Below are 21308 nucleotides of genomic sequence, written 5' to 3'. Positions count from 1 at the left end.
TGCATTTGTCCATTCTCTGGGTATTACTTTTCTCTTCCATATTAGGTTATATATGTATAACAATTTTTCTTTTGCTTTTATTCCTATATATTTCATCATTTCTGGTGCTACTTCATCGCTTCCTGGTGCTTTTCCAATCTTTATCTTTCTTATTGCTTCTTCTAGTTCTTCTTTTTCTATAGTTTCTGGATTTTCCGTGTTTCTTATGGATACTCTCTTTATGTGGCTTTCCTTCTCCATTGTGTTCACTTGATTTCCATTCAGTAACAGCTGGAAATGTTCCCTCCATCTTTCCATTATTGTTTTATCGTCATTTATTATTATTCCTTCCTTGTTCATTATTTGTTTCAGTTTCGTTTCTTTGTTGCTTCTTAGGTTTTTCAGTGTTCTATAAAATAATTTTACGTTTTGTGTGCTGTTTTCTTCCATTTTTTCTCCGAATTTTTCCCAACTTTTCTTTTTCTCTTTCCTAACTATCTCTTTAACTTTTGTTCTTTTTCTCTTATAATTTTCATATTTTTGTTGTGTTTTGTCTTGTATGTATTCTTTCCATAATTTCTTCTTTTCTTTTATTTCTCTTTTCACTTCATCGTTCCACCAAGACGTTCGTTTCCCTCTGTTGTTATTTCTTGTGGTTCCACATATTGATTTAGCTGTTTTTATCATCGCATTTTTAAATTTTCCCCATTCTTCTTCTATTGTTTCTGTTATTATAAATTTCTGTAAAACTTTTAATGCATTTTAATACTGAAAAACTTCGTTCAACTGATGCACTTGTGACTGGGATAGTTTGTAGTAATTCACACAACTTGGACACTTCACACAGGGACTTTTTTAGACCAGTAGTTATAAGAAATACCCAGATTTCTGAGTATATCTTTATCACTAAAATGTGAGTTGTTTCATAAACAACACTTATGCCTGGTTGCACCAACAGATCTTAAGCTCCACTTAGCTAAGCTCTACTTATAGATAGGGCCTCCTTGAGTATCACTTACGTTGCACCATAATTTTAGATTCTTACCTTATTATCAATTATATCTATTATTATATTATGGTATACTTATTGTAATATATTATAATTATATTATATTAATTCTTATGATATTCTCGACTTAAGCTTAAGATCTGTTGGTGCAACCGGGCATTAACTTATAATGCAAAGCTGGCATATCAAAATATTTTCATTATTTAATCGTAGTGAAATAAATTCTTCTGTGGGAAATTTTGATGAATTATAATTAGAAATATTAAATAAGAATATATTATATAATTCTACAAATTTTAATTCTTTAAAATTTTGAAAGCGAAAATTCATTTTTTGTAGAATGTTATCAAAAGGTCTCTCTGTTGTCGACATTATCAATCTTCATTCTTTTTCTTTCATGTTCAAACCCCATATTTTCAGTTTTATCCCAAATATTTTTAAACTGCTCTCGTTTTTTAATTATCGTATTAATTAATAAAGTCATCAATTTGTCTTATACAAAATGCAATGACAATTGACTTCATCTGTAAAATGTCAAATAAAAGATCAGTAAAAGGAAAAATCTCTGCAAAAAATTTAAATCGAAATATTCTTTAAGCGAATGTATTTGTATGTACCTAAGCAGACAAGCACCCCTTAGAAGCAGTAACAGTCAGATGATCCCACTCTTGGAAGGCGATCGAACAATCGCTTCTGCAGGGTACCAAAATTCGCGCGACTAGTGGGTGCGGTTATTGAACCCTGACCAATTTTTATACAGGACAACTGCATGACAAGCGGCGATTTTGAGATGCGCTTCTGTCAGGGGTGGACCGAATAGTTGAATTGTGTGCATAGTGCATATTGAGTTCCTTCCTATGCGATTAATTTTTAATATTTTTCAATGCCTATTGCCTAGGTAATAATATGTAGATTACTGGGATTGGGGAAAATTTTTGATAATTAAATATTAGTTAATAATATATTTTGTTATATCGAAGTATATAATAGAGAAGCGGTGCTTCCCCCGCTTCCATGGACCGCACGCCTCTGGAACACAGGTATTCACGGCTTTTACAACAAAAGTGAGAAGGACCGTCGAACTAAAACTTTTTACCTAGTGATATAAACTGGCAGATTTTGGAACCCTTGTTATGTATCAAGGATAAAACGTGACAAAATTATGTATAAGCCGCTATCTTTTATTAGTTCCGATACCAAAAATTTTAATACCAAGAGATTATAAAATAAAATTAAATATTGAGATTTCCAAGGTGTTACATGAATATAAAAATATATACATATACACGCAACATTTCAAATTATATGCACTTTATGCACATTTATATAAAAATATGCAAAATCTGCAATTTGCATATTTGCCTAAGTCTAAGTCATGTCATTATTTTAATGTAAATCAGTTTTTGATACAATTTTCAAATCTTCTACTTCTTTCTCTTTATGAACAATTCTGTTTGTTCATTGGCGGATTGATACCTGTATGGAAGGTTGTTACTCCATGCGGTCGGCTGATACTTCTTCTATCGATTGGTGATTTATCTCTTGCTCTTTTGACCACACCTGTCTCTTTCATTCTGCTTATGTGGTTATTCCATTATTTTTTCCTATTTAGTGCCCATTCGCTTATACAGAGTGAGTTTTATGTATGGAAACACTCAATTATCTCGAAAACGGCCTCCACGATTTTTATATATTTTGGTAGGTAGGGGTTTGCTAATGCGGCTGATATTATAGTGCTAAATACATTGTTGTCATATTTTCCGTTTTTCGGGAAATCTAAAGATCTTTCTTATTTCAAATGGAGCACCCTGTATATTTTTTGCGTTTTGAATTCCTTAAGAAATACTGATTCTTTTTCACGTTATATGCCCTATACCTAAATGCCATAATTTCGGAGTTATTGCTACAATTATTATTAAAAAAAAAATTAAACAAATTATAAAAATCAATTTTTTTGGCCCGTGTAAACACTATTTTAGGTTATTTGGATCGTTGGGAACAAAAAAGATATTTTGTAATTTTGCTCTAAAATTAATCGTTTCCGAGTTATAAACAATTTAAAACTGAAAAAAAAAACGAATAATGACGATTTTCAAGGTTCAAGAACACAAATTAACAATGTTATTTTTGAAACTGCTAACTACCCAAATTCAAGCTCAAGCCTTATTTTATCAGATACCAATAAGTAATTTGAGATTGTTTCATTTTAAAACATTGTTTTTTTTTTAAACATTAAGAGAAGTATCCATTCTCAAATGTGGTCTCGAGGTAAGGAAGTACAAAACTCAAAGAAGTACCACAAAAATACATTTTGTGGTACCTCTTTGAGTTTTGTACTTCCTTATTGTTTTTTTAATTGTTAATGCAGCCCTATCGCCCGTCCTCCCACATGCACTTAATTAACAATTAAAAAGCAATATTATAGAATAAAATGAGGCAAAAAATATTATGGCAAGCTATTAGAAGAAGAGTTGGGCTTGAATTTAGGTACTTTGTAATTTCAAAAGTTATATTTTTTATTTGTGTTCTTGATCCTTAAAAATCGTCATTATTCGATTTTTTTCAGTTTTAAATTGTTTATAACTCGGAAACGATTAATTTTAGAGAAAAATTACAAAAGATCTTTTTTGTTTCCAATGATCCAAAAAACCTACAATAGTGTTTACTCGGACCAAAAAAATTGTTTTTGATAAGTTGTTTAAATTTTTTTTTGAAAATAAATGTAGCAAAAGCTCCGAAATTATGGCATTTAGGTATAGAGAATAGAAAATGAAATAATCAGTATTTCTTAAGGACTACAAAACGCAAAAAATATACAGGGTGTTCTATTTGAAATAAGAAAGTTCATTAGATTTCCAAAAAAACGGAAAATATGACAACAATGTAATTAGCACTATAATATCGGCCGCATTAGAAAACCCCTACCTACCAAAATCTATAAAAATCGTCCAAGCCGTTTTTGAGATAATTGAGTGTTTCCATGCATAAAACTCACTCTGTATGTACACTGTACGTTATTTTTTTCTAATGTCCATTTTCTTCTAATGTCTTCACTGCTCTTTCGATCTCTCAGCGTATTTCCTGTAATTCTTCTCAGTACTCTCACTTCTGCCGTTTTCAGTAGTCTTTGCGTTGTGGTCCTATGAGGTCTTGTTTCTGAGGCATATGTCATTATTAGCCTTACACTGGTTTTATAAATTATTCCTGGGTTTTTCTCAGTGTTAATACGTCGGTTTCACCCTATAGTGTTAATAAGGCATCCAGATAATCTATTTGCTTTTTGTACTTGATTTCTCACTTCTCTGTTCAGGTCTCCGTAGCTGGACAATGTAATTCCAAGGTATTTTATTTCCATTACTTGTCCAGTGCTGATGCCATCAACTTCTATTTTACATCTGATTGGATCTTTGCTGATTACTATTGTTTTAGTTTTCTGAGATGAGATTGTCATATTGAATTCTTTTGCTATTATGTTAAGTCTGGGGATTAATCTTTGCAGACTGTCTTCATCTTAGGCTATCAATATTACGTCGTCTGCATAACAGAGTATTTTTACCACTTTGTTTCCCATTCTGTATCCTCTTCTTTTGTTGAAGCTTTGAGGATTTCATCCATGATTAAATTGAAGAGCATAGACCTCAATGAATCTATCTGCCTTATTCTGCTGCCTATGTCCATAGGTTCTGTAAATTGTCAATCTCCATCTATTCTGACTTCCATTTTGTTGTGTTGGTAGATGTTTTAATAGTTTTTATGATATTTAGGGGAACCTCTCTGTTATAAAGAAGATGGATTACGTCTTTGAGTTTTACTCTGTCAAATGCTTTCTTTAAGTTGCTTAGACATACAAATGCTGGTCTTTTATGCTCTAGTGATTTCTCAGTAATTTGCTTTATGACGAATATTGCATCTACACGATATTTCAGTGCGAAAACCCTGTTGTTCATCTTCTAAACTTATCACGGTGAGCTTGAAACACGTTATTATCTAATTTACTATATATTCAACTTTTTTTGTTGGAATATCTTCTACAACTCATAAGTAGACAATACAAGACAAAATTTAAATCCGCTAAGCGTCCCTTTTTGAAAAAAACGATTTTTTCTAAAAAAATATAAATTTATGAAAAATAACATTTTACATAAATATTTTGCAATAACTATCGTTGTAATCGTTTGCCAAATAAAAGAAACGTTTATTCAAACTTCTATATTAATAGTAGATGAACACAGCAATATATTAATACAGGGTGGGCCAAAGAAAAGAGTCCACCTCGATATTTGTCAGTAGTTATTCGATTTTAAGAAAATGCAAGAAACAGGTCGATTTTTATTTTTATATTGCAATTTTTTCGCATATATTTCATACTAGTGACGTCATCCATCAGAGCATGGTGACGTAATCGATGTTTTTTTAATGGGAATAATGATCGTTTGGTAGCTCATTTGACAGGATGTTCAATTATCTATTCAGTAATATAAACATTAATATCATTATTTATACAGGGCGATCAAAAAAATATATTTTGAATTAATTAATTGACGCAAAAAGAAGAATGTACTTTTAATATATTTAACTTAAAATACATTGTACTGCTGTCATAAAATAGAAAAAAAAATGTTTATTTCACAAATATACATTTTTTTCGCTCAAATTAAATCACAAACAGGCTCCCATCTACTTCTTTTGACAGTTTTAACATTTAATTTAAGCTAAAAGCAATGTTTATTTGCCCAATAAACATTTTTTTCTGTTTTGTGACAGCAATAAAATGTATTTTTAGTTAAATAAATTACATACGTTCTTCTTTTTGCGTCAATTAATTTAATTCAAAAATAATTATTTTGGCGACCCTGTATAAATATTGATATTATTGTTTATATTACTGAATTGAGAATTGAACACCGTTTCAAATGAGCTACCATAAGACCCCTATTCCCATTTAAAAAATCATCGATTTCGTCATCACGCCCAGATGGCGTTACAAATATTTTGGTGGTTAGCATGTAAGATCACGTGAGTATAACCTACAACTTTTTTTAACCGTAATCAAAATTTTAAAATCTTTGCACCATTTTATAAGATTATGTTCATCTGAATATAATCACACACACTTATAACACAGCTGAAACAGATCTAAACATACTTAACAACACGTGCAAGTCATTAAAAATTCTGAGAAAGCGAAACCTTAGTCAAATAAAGAAATATGTCTCTCAAATCTATACCATCCCATTTATGAATTTCGCACCAAATAGGTACCTAATCATTGTTTTATTTTTCTTTAATAATACATTAATAAAATAGGTATTATAAAATCAGTCTCCTTTAACTGATTAATAAAAAGTCCCATTTTTTGGTCTACGAATAATTAACATTCCGCATATGAATTTCGCACCAAATAACATTCGAAATACTAGGTATAATTGTTTTATTTTTATTTAATAATAAAGTAACAAGTATTTTAAAATCAATCTCCTTTAAAAGACTCTAAAAAAACTTATCTTTTTCGAAGTACGATATTTAACATTCCGTATATGAATTTGCGACCGACTAACATTCCGTATATGCATCTGGAACCTCGTCGCCTATTGGTTAAAATATTACCGCGTGCTGCAACGAACCAATGGAAAACTCCTATGGTCCAAATACATATACGGAATGTTTAGATGCATGCGGGACGGTTTAAGAAATTCTTCAGAAAATTCTGAAATTTATATGAACTTTTTAGAAAAAAATGTTTTTTTTTTTCAAAAAGGGACGCTTAGCGGATTTAAATTTTGTCTTGTATTGTTTACTTTTGAGTTGTACAAGATATTTCAACAACAAAAAAAGTTAAAGATATTGTAAATTAGATATGTAATAACATGTTTCAAGCTCACGTGATTACTGGGAAAAACGTTCCCAGTAATCATTTTTTACTCTTCTTAAGAGTGGATGTGTTTCATTTCTTATTCTGAATATCTGCAATTTCAACATTGCAGAAGAAATATTGGCAGGTGGAGATAAAAATGATTTACTCAAAATTCAGTTTCAACATAAACAATTCCTTTTATGTGCATAATCATCAACTTGTACGCGTGTACTGCTGGACATCGGTCTTCTTCAACTTTTTTCATATGTCTCTGTCTTGTGTGTCTTGCATCCAGTTACTGTTAACACGTTGCAGAAATCCTCTGCTCTGTAGTGCTTCTTGTCGTGGCCTCAATTCGACAATACGTTTTGTCTATCGGTTGTCAGATATTCTGGCGTGTTATCTGATAATCCTGTTGTGTTATTTAAGAAATATGAAAATTCCAATGTGGTTCTGGAAACCATTAGTAGTATTAGTTAATAACTAGTTATGTTTATATTTTTAGGTTATCAAAGCAAATATTCCTGTCAATAATGGGGTTATTCACCTTATATCACAACCACTAGGAATTAATACCAAAGATCTAAAACCATTTCCATTCCTACCGGTTTTGGAAAAAGTTAGCTTAGATCCAAATTTAGATGTTTTCTTTTCAATGGGAGAAAGAACTGGCTTTAATAAAAATTTTTCTAAGAAAAATGTTAGCTTCACTTATTTTGTCCCACTGGATACTGCATGGAAAAAGGCTGAGTCAGAGTATTTAGAGGCAGTAGAAAACGAAATAGATATTTTGGGTAAATAGTATATGTATATACATACCATTATAAAGGTACACGTAAACTCGTGGTTATACATTTTTGATTTTCTCAACAATAAAACGTGCTATTTTTATTGTGTGAAAAAATTACATAACAACTAAATTATTAATCTCGTTTAGTTGAGAACGTCGTTTCGTTTAGAAAATTTCATTTTCCTCATATTTAGAGGGAGTCAATAGTAGTGCAAATTTAAAATCGCGGCTGAATTCCGTCGTTGCGTTATCTGTCATCTTTATTTTAAATGAGAACAGTTGCTGCTCAATATATCCGTCATTTTCAAGTTTTCGACAAAAGGATAACGACTGAAATAATTGAAAATTCGATTTTCTACAGGTAATTTCTTTTATTATAAATTTTTTCGTGCGGTCGATATTTTATGAGTTGCGTGGAAAAATAGTAACAATTAGAGCATAATAATTATTATATTATCGCGTATATTATTAGTTTTACGACAAAACTGTACCTATACAAAAATGGGGGGGATTATATTTTATAGAGTTTTGATCTGTTTCACTTTTTGCTAAAATCAATGTTTAAGATATTACGTATGCGGTAAAAGCGCGAGCGTAAGACCTGATTCGTTTTACAGCAATTGTTTTTGTTTATCTCCCCATTTTGAACTTTTCGACAAAAAATTGGAAAGAAATCCTTAGTAAAAGGTATAATTTTTTTTTATTAAAATCCCTTAAAATGGGTATATCAAAACAAAACGTTTTCGATTTTTATAAAAAATCATCATCAGTGTTCGATAAACTGGATGCTAGCTGAGCCACAAAAGAAAAATATCTGGGTAAAAACCCTTTACATATAATATAGATGCCTTAAAAGTGCATACTTCAATAAAAAGCCCTGTGATGGTCACATGGCAACCAGGATAATGCCCTAAGGTAATGTATACAGATTTCCCAACACGTGGGATCCAAATTGAGTTGATTACATTTCAATGACTTAATGGCCAACTGATTAAAATATAATGTGGCTGTAGTTTCATGTTGCAACGAAATTGAAAATGTTTATTCATTTTTAATTTTAATTTTTTACTTTAATAGTAGTAAGGGGATCCATTCCCGTTGGAACTTTACCACGCTGAGCAGATGGGACGTGAATTATAAATTATAAAATTCCCTCATCTTCATTTTCTCGGCATCCGTTGCAGCTTGCATTTTTTGGAAGCCTCGGAGGTGTCACCAGAGCATGGTTTCAATGTTTTTAATCTGGTAGGATATAAAATGGTATTTTTCAATATTATTTTATGTGCTATTAGATTAAAAACCTAATTATTTTTCTAGCAGATGTTGCTAGGGCATCCCTGCCATTTCGTTCGTTGCAATTCGTGACTGCAAGCCGGGAGTTATTCTGGTTCATTTAGAGAAAGCTGCATATGTGCTTCCTGATGGTCTTGAAATACTAATAAGTATTGAAACCGTTATTGGCACTTGCAGTGCTCTCTGATTGAATTAAAATATAATGTGCCTGTAGTTTCGTGCTGCAACGAAATTGAAAATATTCATTCATTTTTAATTTAACATAATTTTGGTTAAGTCTGTAGAAATAAATATTCGAAAATACAACGCTGCAAAGTCGATTAGGAGACTTATGAAATTAGGTGTCTTGTGACCTCGGTTTGTATTAAAAAATATCCTTAATTGCGTCATTACGCTAACACTGACGACTTAATGTCTATCACATATATATTTATAGCAATTGGTAGTCATTCATCAATTAAAATTTACATATTTTAAAATTTTTTTAAAGTCAATTGTTTCTGAAATAATGAAATCGTACTGTATAATAACTTGTAAGAGATGGAGCTGACTATGACTAATTATAAAGTTTACAATTATTGCGAAATAAATAATTCATTAATCGATTTCTGAAAGAAATGATGTAGTAAATTGATACAAAGACAACATGTAATATACTCAGTGACATTAGAAGTATTTCACCCAGAAGGAATCATTTCTGGAACTTAATTTTTTGGCAACATGGTACATTTTCATCAAAAATGAAACGATAGCATTGGCAAAACTTTTTATTGACATTTAATAAAAAAATAATGTGTTTGGCGACCCCGTAGCTGAATACACTCCTGTATACGTCTAGACATTGACAGAATGAGATGATCGATGTCTGCTTGTGGCACCTCGTTCCAAGCAACTTGAATTTCATGGATGATTAACTGTGCCACAGTCTGTGGAGGCTGGTGCTAAGTGGAGAGTCTCCTCCCCCTCGTATCCCACAGAGGTTCGATAGGATTTAAACCCAGTGAACGGGGTAGCCACGGCAAAATATTAACGCCAGCTTCTTGGAAAAAGTCCATAGTTCGACGAGCAATATGGGGACGCGCGTTATCTTCCTGAAAAAGGGCGTTTCGACGGCAATCTAGATAGGGCAGTAAAGTGGTTTGTAAGATGTTATCAACATAATGCGCATCTGTCATACTGCCTCGAATAAACAAAAGTGATGATCGGCTACCATAGACAATAACCTTCCAAACCATTACTCCCAATGTCCTGTGTAGATATCTCTCAACAGCGAACCCGATATCTCGTCGCTTTCCACGGCGGCGTCTTATCATCTTACGACCATCATGCATACCTAAACAAAATCTTGATTCGTTCCTGAATGGTGCATTATGCCATTCTGACACCAAATCTTGCCGTTCTCTGCACCAATTCAAACGTTGACGACAGTGATCCGCAGTCAAAAGTAGCACACATGTAGCGAAAACTGTCTCGCAGAACCAGGAGTCTAAAGAGCCTATCTTGACTGTTGGTCCAATGACCAGTTGGTCCTCTTCGTGTTCCTCTGCCTTCGTTTGTCCACACACGACACACTCGCATAAATATCATTGCCGTTCAATTAACACGAGGGCCAATTTCGCGATACGACAAACCCATATCTCTATATTATACAATAATTCTACACCTGTCAAAATCGCTAAAATGGTGGTAATTTTGGTGTCTTCGAACTCGAGGCATATTCTTGCCCTAAATACAATTAAACTGAGGAATAATAACTAAAAATTTCTGTGCCAACCGGTCTTTATAAATTGATCTTCTCACAAAAAAATTTACAGATGAAAGTTTATGATTAACTATTTAGTGGGAAATAAGCCACAATTAAATTGAAAAAATAATTTTATTAACGTTTCGAAGCCCAAATCGGGTTTTGTTGTCAAAATTCAAAATACTATTAAAATAAACAAAAATGTTGTTGCTAAGTAAAAAAATTCTTCTAATAATTTATTTAATCTGACGCGTTTATATTGGCAATTCAGACGTATATTATACATTTTAAAGTAGAAGACTTTAAAATGATATCGTCAATATTTATGAATTGCGTTCCTGGGACGACTTTACTAAAAGATAGTTCATTAGATTACATGAAATCAATCCCAACTCAAGAATATCCGTCACAAAAAAATCATAGCATGTGATTTGTCTTTAAAAAGACAAACAAATGCAACGATGACAGTAAAATTCTCGCGTTAGAGATTCCATAGTAAATCACGAGGGAAAATCAGGAAAAAACCTCGTGATACTATCCCGATATCGTAAGTATTTGGTCTTACATTTAATTTACTTTCAAAAAACTAATACCAAATTCTGACTTGTATATGTTTAAATTATAAATAATATTAATAATACATAGATCTACAATAAGTAATACTAAAATATAAAATTTGTACTAACTCGATATGTTATTGACTTAATAATCGTGGTATTTTCTTTCTATTGACTTCCTCTTTCAGTATGGGTAACCACATCCTACTGCATTCTACCGAGGAATTTGCGACATAATTGGTTTCATTTAGCATAATTAGAGCCGCTTCTTTGATTTTTCTCTTTTTACTATCTGATTCTTTCAGGACTATACTTGAATCTTTCCACTGAACTCTATGTTCATTATCCATATTATTTACTATGGAATCTCTAACGCGAGAATTTTAGTGTCATCGTTGCATTTGTTTGTCTTTTTAAAGACAGATCACATGCTATGATTTTTTTGTGACAGATATTCTTGAGTTGGGATTGATTTCATGTAATCGAATGAACTATCTTTTAGTAAAGTCGTCCCAGGAACGCAACTCATAAATATTGACGATATCATTTTAAAGTCTTCTTCTTTAAAATGTATATATAATATACGTCTGAATTGCCAATATAAATGAGTCAGATTAAATAAATTATTAGACGAATTTTTTTACTTAGCAACAACATTTTTGTTTATTTTAATAGTATTTTGTATTTTGATAACGAAACCCGATTTGGGCTTCGAAACGTTAATAAAATTATTTTTTCAATTTAATTGTGGCTTTTTCCCACTATAGTTAATCATAACAATGCCACAAGGAAATAGCTTCAGAACAACATTAAGATAAAAGTTTATTTTTACAAAAACTATAAAAGATAAAATATTGATATTGTTATCATAGCCCAATAAAATAAAATAAAATCAAAATGTAATTCCGTAGGTTCCTAGAGGTTGGAATAAATTTTTTATCAAAGTTTACGTCCAAGCCAAAGATATTTTCAAGAAAGTATATGATTTTATGATTCATAATATGAGGGGATCATTGTTTAAATAATTAAAAATGGGTAAGTTTTGTACAAAATTTACTTGTTTAACTGCTGCGGTAATTCATGTTTTTATTAAGATTTTTAAAATTTTTTCTGCAAAAGCGAAGAAACAATCTTTTATATAAGACTTACTAAATTAAGAGTAAACAGTAGCGATCAACAGGTAGCAACAAAATATAACTTCGGGAGATAGTATCATAAACTTTGGCAACAGTGGTAATCTTTGACATTATCTAAGATTAATATTTTGACAATATCATAGTTGCGCTAAATGGAAGTAATAAAAGACGATTTTAGTATTAATAAATAGATATATTTATAAACATAAGCCAAAATGGGTGAAAATTTTATGTTAAGATAAGTATTTATAAAGGTATTTGCATGGAATATCTAATAATAAAACAATAATAAATAATCATTTTTTGTTGTGAAGCGAAACAAATTACGATTTTCGCATAATTTTGGCACGGATTTTATTGGACTTTTTATTGAAAGGTTTCACTTTATTTTTCGTTTGATTTACTTTTTCCATTTTGTTAAACTATTGATAATATTTTAGAATAAAAAATCCTCCTAAAACTTTATATACTCGCATTAGAATTCGAAATATTTTTACTTAAAATATACTTACCTACCTACGTATAACTAAATCTCACAATTAACAACAATATATTCTTTCAAAGAGGCCAACAACCTATACAACAACAAATATATAATAAATTAACTATCAATAAACACTACTTTCCTATGAAACAACAATAACGAATTCTTAAATTAACACACTACTGCACTGAACAGATATCGATAAAGATTACAGAACAGATTAGAGAAAATCTGACGCAGGTTTGTCAAAATGACAGTGATAATTTCTCTATGTTGCCTAATTAGTTATTTAGTTATTTCCCGGTTACAGATAAATGAGAAATTTAAAGAGATAGACCAATTAGTGTACAAGTGGTACCCAACAAAATATATTAAAAAAAATATATATTAAAGATATATTTTGTTCGGTACCACTTGCACACCAATTGGTCTATCTCTTTAAGTTTCTCATTTATCTGTAACCGGACAATATAATGTTCGATTTCTTGTTAGAAATAAAAAATTTTAGTAGTTCCAAGATTACACAAAATCTAGGCATGGGATAAAAAAGTTTATTTGAAGAAAGTTTTTTTTCTTCTTAATGGCGGTACAGGCTCCTTTTTTCAATATTTTATTTAGTTATAGAGTAATTTCCACGTACTCACCTGAAATTAAGCTCTGTACCGCCATTCTTTATTATATTACGAATATGTGTGCCAAATATCTCGACAAAATATTCATAAATATAAAGCCGCAATCTTGGAATGCGTTTGTTGCTACCTGTTGATCGCTACTGTAGCCTCTTAAATTTGACCCTTAATTTATTTAAATAACTGTAAACCAAAACGAAAAACAAATTTCCAAAAGAATATTATTTGCATTATAAATAAGCACTATAAAACATTCTGTTTTGCAGAAAAAGTTGTTGCACTATGGTACCAGTATAAACTGAAAAAAAATTGGTTGATAAAAATATTAAGTAGTTTATAAGATATTGAATTTGTTTATAAAAATTACACTATTTCCAATTGCAAAAACGCGGTTGTTGGCGATAGGGTATACAAGTTTTTAAGGTCTCCTTGTTTTTGCTTTTATGTATATTTTCGACCAATTTATTGACAAATGAAAATTTCAATTAAACACTCCTCCAAAATGGTGTTTGAAAATTTTTTAATAACATCGCCGGGTTTAAATATTTTGAAATTATTTTTCGATATTCGCGTTCCTGGTAGTTTGGTGATACACTTACAAAAGAAAAAGAAATTCTGGATCCATTTTTTGCCGAGATAGATTTTCCAAGTCTAAAAATTCATAATTTGTTTATTTATCAATGTTAAAATTTTAAAGTGCGTGAGTACATCTATCAACCCTACTACTCAACAATGTCATTTGTACATGAATTAAAATTTTAGAATATTTTAAAAAATAATGATTTTCGCAGCGACTTTAAATGAAAACTTTTTGCATGAAGAGTTGTGCAGTAGTACTTTACATTACCTTCGTTAAGAGGATCGGTACGTTTTTTCGGCTGCAATGCTATTCAAATGGGGATTCATTTTTTTCGAATCCTGAGAAAACTAATAAGTATTTTTAAAAAATTTAAACGCAGAATGAAAGATTGCATTATTAGCGAGGGCCGAAAGTCCCTGAGACCTTCTATAATGTATATTTTAATAAGTTACAGGGGTGAAAAACTAAGAGAAAATTTAGTGTTATTTTTAATTTTAAATATCTCATTCGAAATAAACTTTTTATTTATTTTAAGGGACTTTCGGCCCTCGGTAATAATTTAGTCTTTCATTCTGCGTTTAGATTTTTCAAAAATATTCATTGGTTTTTTCAGGATTCGAAAAAAATGAACACAATGTCCGTGGTAATTTTCCAAATCTATCTTTGTCATACAACGCACTCAGTTGAATAGAATATTGTCAGTCAGACACTGACAATCAGTGACAATTTTAAATAATTATTTGACATGAATCGAGAATATTTTAAGTTGTTGATTAAATAATATTGATATATATAGTGTATTTGATAAATAATTGATTTAAAGGGTGAACTTTATAAAAAGTTATTTATTGTGTATTATTTATGGAAGATAGAAGCAGAGAATACATCAAGATATTATATTCTGTGATCCAAGTATTTTGTTGCTAAAGATGTTCAAAATTGTAAGCGTTCCGTAGTAACAGTATATTATTAAAAAATCACTTTAACACTTTTCCTCTTTTCTCGATTGAGTATTAGTTTTTGTTGTAGGTACATATAAATTAAATTATTACAATTACTGAATACATAGCTAGTGAAAAAATTATCACATTTATTAACTGAATTAATAATTTGCAATTATACAAAAAATAACAGTTATCCTAGAATATTCAAAAGCCATCTCTTTAAGCTAGTTATGACATTGTCAAGTAGAATGACATTCTAGTAATGTACATATCCATACCAGTGTAAATTTTACTACACGTAATTTGCCATGTAAAGACAGAAAAGGTAGGGATAGCCGTAAAATATTTGCGAATTATGTACCCATGGCCTTAATAATGGACCAATTTCAATGTTTTTTTTTTTAGTTTAGAGGCATATAAAAATATTAACATCTAAATGACACTTTTTACAATAAATAATTGTTAATTTGTTATAAACAATTTTTTCCAAATTTTTTTTTCTGTAGATGTGATGTTGTTCTGACGCTACATCCTTGTGGTATTTTTGTAATCAACTATTCTAAATGGGAAATAAGCCACAATTAACTAAACAAATGATTTTATTAACGTTTCGACGGCCACATCGGATGTCGTTGTCAAAATACTTTGACAAATATATTTAGTTGTCAAAATACAAAAATATTTTGACAACGACATCCGATGTGGACGTCGAAACGTTAAAAAATCATTTGTTTAGTTAATTGTGGCTTATTTCCCATTTAGAATAGTTGATTACAAAAATGTCACAAGGAAATAGCTTCAGATCAACATCACATCTATAGAGAAAAAACGTTAATAAAATCATTTTTTTAGTTAATTGTTGCTTATTTCCCATCTAGAGTAGTTGATTACTAGATGTGATAAATAAAAATTGACATACAAGGATTTTTAATAAAAAAAATAACAAAATAATGAATATAACAAAATGATGAATAACAAAATACCTTAATTAGCATTAAAAATTTGTTAAAGACTTTTTCCTTTGTACAATACTAAAATACACATAGTTTCAAAAGTTATGCATCACTTAAAATTATGCTCATTTTCAAAATTGATTTTTTCGTGAACAAATTAACGGATTCCGGTAATTTTTTTTTAGTATTATAGATTTTTCTTTGATTTTTACATAGGTTGGCAAAGATTTACTCAAACTTCTTTTCTGAACTTATACCGGGTGAAAGAATAGATATGTTTTTCTGATGTTAAATTTGAGACATCCTGAAGGGAGGACGAGGTATAAGTATGGGTATACATCAAAATCGTATTATAGCCTTATGTTTTATGAACATTTTGTTTTTTGAATGTCCCTATGTGTATAAATGGCACTGTTAAGTAGTAGGGTAAATAGATGTACTCACGCACTTTGAAATGTTAATATTGATAAATAAACAAATTATGAAACTTGGAAAAGCTATCTCAACAAAAACTGGTTCTAGGAAAATTTTTTCTTTCTGCATGTGTCAAAAAATACCAGAAACACGAATATCGAAAAATAATTTTAAAATTTTTAATTCCGGCGATGTTATTAAAAAAACAAATTTTAAACAAATTATACCAATTTTCAAACGACATTTTGGAGGAGTGTTTCATTGAAATTTTGATTTGTCAATACATTTATCGAAAATATTCATAAAAGCAAAAAAAAATTAGACCATAAAAACTTGTTTACTCTATCGGCAACAACCGCGTTTTTGCAATTGGAAAAATGGTAATATTTTATAAACAAATTAAGTATCTCATAAACTACTCAATATTTATCAACCAATTTTTTTTCGGTCTATACTGGTACCTTAGCGCAAATTTTTCTGCAAATCTATAGTACTTATTTATAATGCAAATAATATTTTTTTTGGAAATTTGTTTTTCAGTTTTGATTTACAATTATGTAAATAAATTAAGGGTCAAATTTAATTTAGTAAGTCTTATTAAAAGATTGTTTCTTTAGCTTTGCAGAAAAAAAAATTGTAAAAACCTTAGTAAAAACATGAATTATCGCAGCAGTTAAAAAAGCAAATGTTGAGCAATAATTACTTATTTTTAATTATTTAAACAATGATCCCCTCATGTGAATCATATACTTTCTTGAAAATATCTTTTGTTTTGATCTAAGCTTTGATACATTATTCCAACCTGTACGGAATTACATTTTTATTTAAATGTATTTTAATTTTATTTGATCGGTCTATGATAGCATGCTTTAAATATATAGTCATTGTGCTACCAAAAAATTAAGTTCAAGAAATAATTCCTTCTGGGTGTAACATTTCTAATGTCACTCAGTGTCGGCCCGTGAGGTAGTGCCATAGAGCCATGGCACTACCTTGCTAACTATCCATAAACATATAAAACTTTTTAATTTTTTTGTGTGTATTTCTTTTGATCTTCATAAATTATATAAAATATGGCAACTATGGGCGCAATACAATCCCTGCCTACAGCGGACAGTATTCGACAGGAGAATCTCCTTCGCGCCGAAGTCAGTACTGGCACGAGTAAAGAGAGAAAGATTTTACGAGCATTATATGTAAGTGACAGAGAAAGTGCTATATTGGACTATTAGTATACCTTAACATTAGAATCTCTGTGCCAGGCACGAGGGTATGAAGCCAGGTCTATTTATTTTGAGTTTCTTTACGTGCTGGTTTGTCGCTTTTATTATGTATATTTTCTGTTAAAAAGTTTTTGTATTTTAAACTTTTAGTGCATCATGATCGTGGGTATTTTGATTATATTTTGATTATTTATTAAGTTTAATTTATTAATTGACAATAAAGATTAGTACTTTAAAATTTTTTTTGGTGGTTTTTTGCTAGAAAAAAAAAACTACAAATGTTATAAGGTGTTGTGGAGCTTTCGAGTTAGCTTTAAGAGGTCACGACGAAAAAGAAAATTCAGAAAATAGAGGCCTATTTAAGGAGCTGGTCAATTTTAGCGCCGAATTAGACAACGACTTAAAGGTTCATATTATTCAAAGTACCAGATCTTTCAAAGGTCTACCTTCTCCGGACATTTAGTTGCTTCTAATTTATTTATGTCGGAGAAGTTTTCTGCTTATAAGCATCAGTTCTCCGATTCATTTCTTAATGAACCATGGAGACAATTTTAATTTTTAAGCAAAACTCGGTTTAAAATTGAATTAGAAGTAGGTACTGTATTAGCGAGACGAATTAAGTACTACCTCTGGGGCTGTTTCGCTATCGGTTTTATTGTAGAGGGAAGGTTTAAAAAGCACATTTGAAGAAACTATTAAACTTTTAAGTATTTTAGTTACCATTCCTATATCAACATCTGAAGCAGAACGCTGTTTTTCGATGTTTACATCGAAACCTAGTGCTTTAGGTATGCTATCTGCAGAAAAGCATTTTATAAATTGTATTGATAATTTTAATTATAAAGTCATTGAAAACTTTGCAACCAAAAAATAGAAGAATGAACTTCATATATAGTAAACTTTAAAAGTGACATTACAAAAATTTGTGCATGTGTGTGAATAATGAAATAGTATTATTTTTATAAATTGGTAAATAGAGACTAAATCGTAATAACAATTTTCAAGCACTATCAGCAGTAAATGCTGGTGGTAGGTTAAGAGGTTTTTATTATTAATTAATTTACGGAACTGTTTTGATCAATGTTGGACAATTGCTTGGCACCTCAGATCAATAAACTTAAGATATGTACATATATCCGCGCATATTTTTTTTAGTTTTTGTTGTCAGTATACCTTTTTTTTTGACAATATCGTGAATCCGTCACTAAAAATTTTGGCGGCTGCCCGAGTTGTGGCACTACCTTCTTAAAGTGGTACGAGCCGCCACTGATGTCACTGAGTATATTTATGAGATGTTGTCGACTGTTTGTCGACTGTTACAGCTAAATAAATATTCTTGTTCTCATGATCATTTTTCAGTGCGTCACAGTTTTTCGATTTCTCTCTAATGCATTAAGTTAGATGAGACGGAAAAAGCGGTAGCTCCGTGATTAAACACAAAAATAATGCAGCATTACAATGGTTATATACATAAGATGTCTATTCCTAACCTACGTTTGATTCGTTGATATTTAGAATGCGCGTTTTTTCTAGCCAATCAAATACACGTATTACGAACATTTGACGAAAACTTCGTTCATTTTGGCCATTTTTAGAAGTGTCAAAGAGTCAAGTGACGGTTATTATTCAGGTCAGTATTTTGTGTACCTGTCATTTTGAAATTTCGAATTCGACTTCCCTTGTGTTTCACAACGTCTTTGTGCATTTTTTTGTGTTTTGGTTTAGAATTTAGTTCGTTAAAAGTTAGTCATTGGCGTGGGGAGACTAGAGACATTTGAGATGTACCGAAGAGTGCTAAATATCTCATGAGTAGATAGAATAGCCAACGTGGAGGTAATGAGACTTACGCATAAGGAACGAGAAGAACTAACAAATAAAAAGAAAACTGAGATATATGGGACATGTGATGAGAGATGAATATCTAATACTCCAGGTCATTATGCAAGAAAAAGATCTATAGTAAGGAGACGTAACTCATGGCTGAAGAACCTTAGGAACTGGTTTGGATGTAATAATGAATTATTTAGAGCCGCGGTTTCAGAAATAAAGATCGCTCTGATGACTGCCAACTTTTGAAGCGGAGACAGCACCTAGAAAAGGAGATAAAAACACAATTAATGGATAGTTTTGTGTCATTTTTTAACGTTTCCATATTTATAAATTTAATTAACAATATTGTTTACTGTTTAATTTTATTCCCCTTTATAAAAAATACCTACATGTTAACATATTGTGTAAAAATCAAATATACTAAATTACTAATTAGTTTAATTCCACCAGCTTCTCACCTATGGCTAAGTACGATTCTAGCATCTGTCAGATTCGTCAATAATTACATGAAATAAGTCTCGACACACCCAATACAGTATATGACGTCATAATTAATGACGCACTGAAAAATGATCATGAGAGCAAGAATACCTATTAAAAATTGCAGTAATCGTTCAGTTTTATCATACCGGTATCATAAAGTTAAATAAATAAATTTTGTAACGTAAACATAAATATTGAAATATTGAGAAATTAAAGGGAAAGTATCAGTAATTGGCTTTATACCAAAGTTTTAAAAAACTTAGGTACAGAAAAGTAAAAACTTGGTTTTTATAATGTTATAGGTTGTATTACAAAATCGTCCAAATGTATTATAAATTCCAGAACGTTTTCGATCTTATCAGATCATCATCAGTGAAATATCGAGTTTTATTTTATATTAATATTGATAAATCCTCAAAATTAATATTGAGTTTTATTGCAATCGATACATTTTCAACCGAGGTTGAAGAAGTTAATTCTTTTTATGCTTTTAGGAAAACATCTTATCATTTCTGATGCTCCGTACTCTATAGAACTGCTACTGTCTTTAACGAAAGCAAACAATTACACAGACATAGAACTGCAAAGTGAATCTGGAACTTTAAGGATAATGGTGCTTTTAATAAAAGGAGTGTATTATTTAAAATGGCATAATAGATTTATAAAAATAGAAAGACCAAATTACGAATGCACTAATGGAGTTATACATGTTTTATCAAGCCCTTTGGCAAATTTCAGAAGAAGAGATGTAAACGGGGTGGATATAGAAAATCTATTATTTGAAGGAATTTTTAACAAAATTAATAAAACGTTAAACGCATTAACGAAATAAATTCCATGAAAGAGGAAGGCTGTGTAAAGTAATTAACAAGTTAAAACTTATAATTAAAAAAAAATCTGTGTAAAATTCCAAATGTGGTAAACAATATTTATTATTTCTTTTTCATTAAATGACTTTATTGAACTAATTATGAAAATTTTAATACAATTTCGTTCTCAAACCCATTTTTTAGTGCGTCATTAATTTTAACGTCATATAGGATTTTAAAAATGTCGTAAATTACATGACATTTTAGTTAAATCTGACACTGACAGTTGTCAGAATATTTAATTTTATATAAACATCAATATTTATACAAATATTTTCCAGAATACTACCACTATACAATGTCCGAATACACAAATGACAACATATTTATATTTACGTCGCTGAAAAATACTAAACTAGAAATTACAATTGTCATTTTACTGTATGATATACATATGATTTATATATTTATATATTTACATATGATTTGTGAAAATTCGATCACAATCGATTATTTTGTGTCAAATTATCTTTATTCCCATCATTGATTGGTTATGTATTTAGAGTATAGTAATCGCCAACCAATTATATATCTTTA

The 21308-nt window shown here is 30.3% G+C and overlaps 2 protein-coding genes across 4 annotated transcripts in view; one reads left to right on the top strand and one right to left on the bottom strand.

Moving 5' to 3' along the window:
• Window positions 1–20871, top strand: part of LOC114330763 (fasciclin-1-like) — a 74049-nt gene extending 53178 nt beyond the window's left edge. For all 3 annotated transcript variants that reach the window (XM_050648468.1, XM_028280175.2, XM_028280176.2), the window contains 2 exons: window positions 7348–7636; window positions 20397–20871. In XM_050648468.1, coding sequence (XP_050504425.1) covers window positions 7348–7636; window positions 20397–20734 — 627 coding nt within the window. In that variant the 3' untranslated portion in view covers window positions 20735–20871. The remainder of the gene's footprint in view (window positions 1–7347; window positions 7637–20396) is intronic.
• LOC114330762 (TBC1 domain family member 1) overlaps window positions 1–21308 on the bottom strand; it is a 537565-nt gene that overhangs the window by 228174 nt on the left and 288083 nt on the right. The gene's annotated exons all lie outside the window — the stretch shown is intronic.

Source organism: Diabrotica virgifera, chromosome 4 (assembly GCF_917563875.1).
Source record: "Diabrotica virgifera virgifera chromosome 4, PGI_DIABVI_V3a".
In the NCBI taxonomy this organism is placed as follows: domain Eukaryota; kingdom Metazoa; phylum Arthropoda; class Insecta; order Coleoptera; family Chrysomelidae; genus Diabrotica; species Diabrotica virgifera.
The sequence above is the reverse complement of the archived record's forward strand: the minus strand, read 5'-3'. Positions and strand labels throughout refer to the sequence as shown.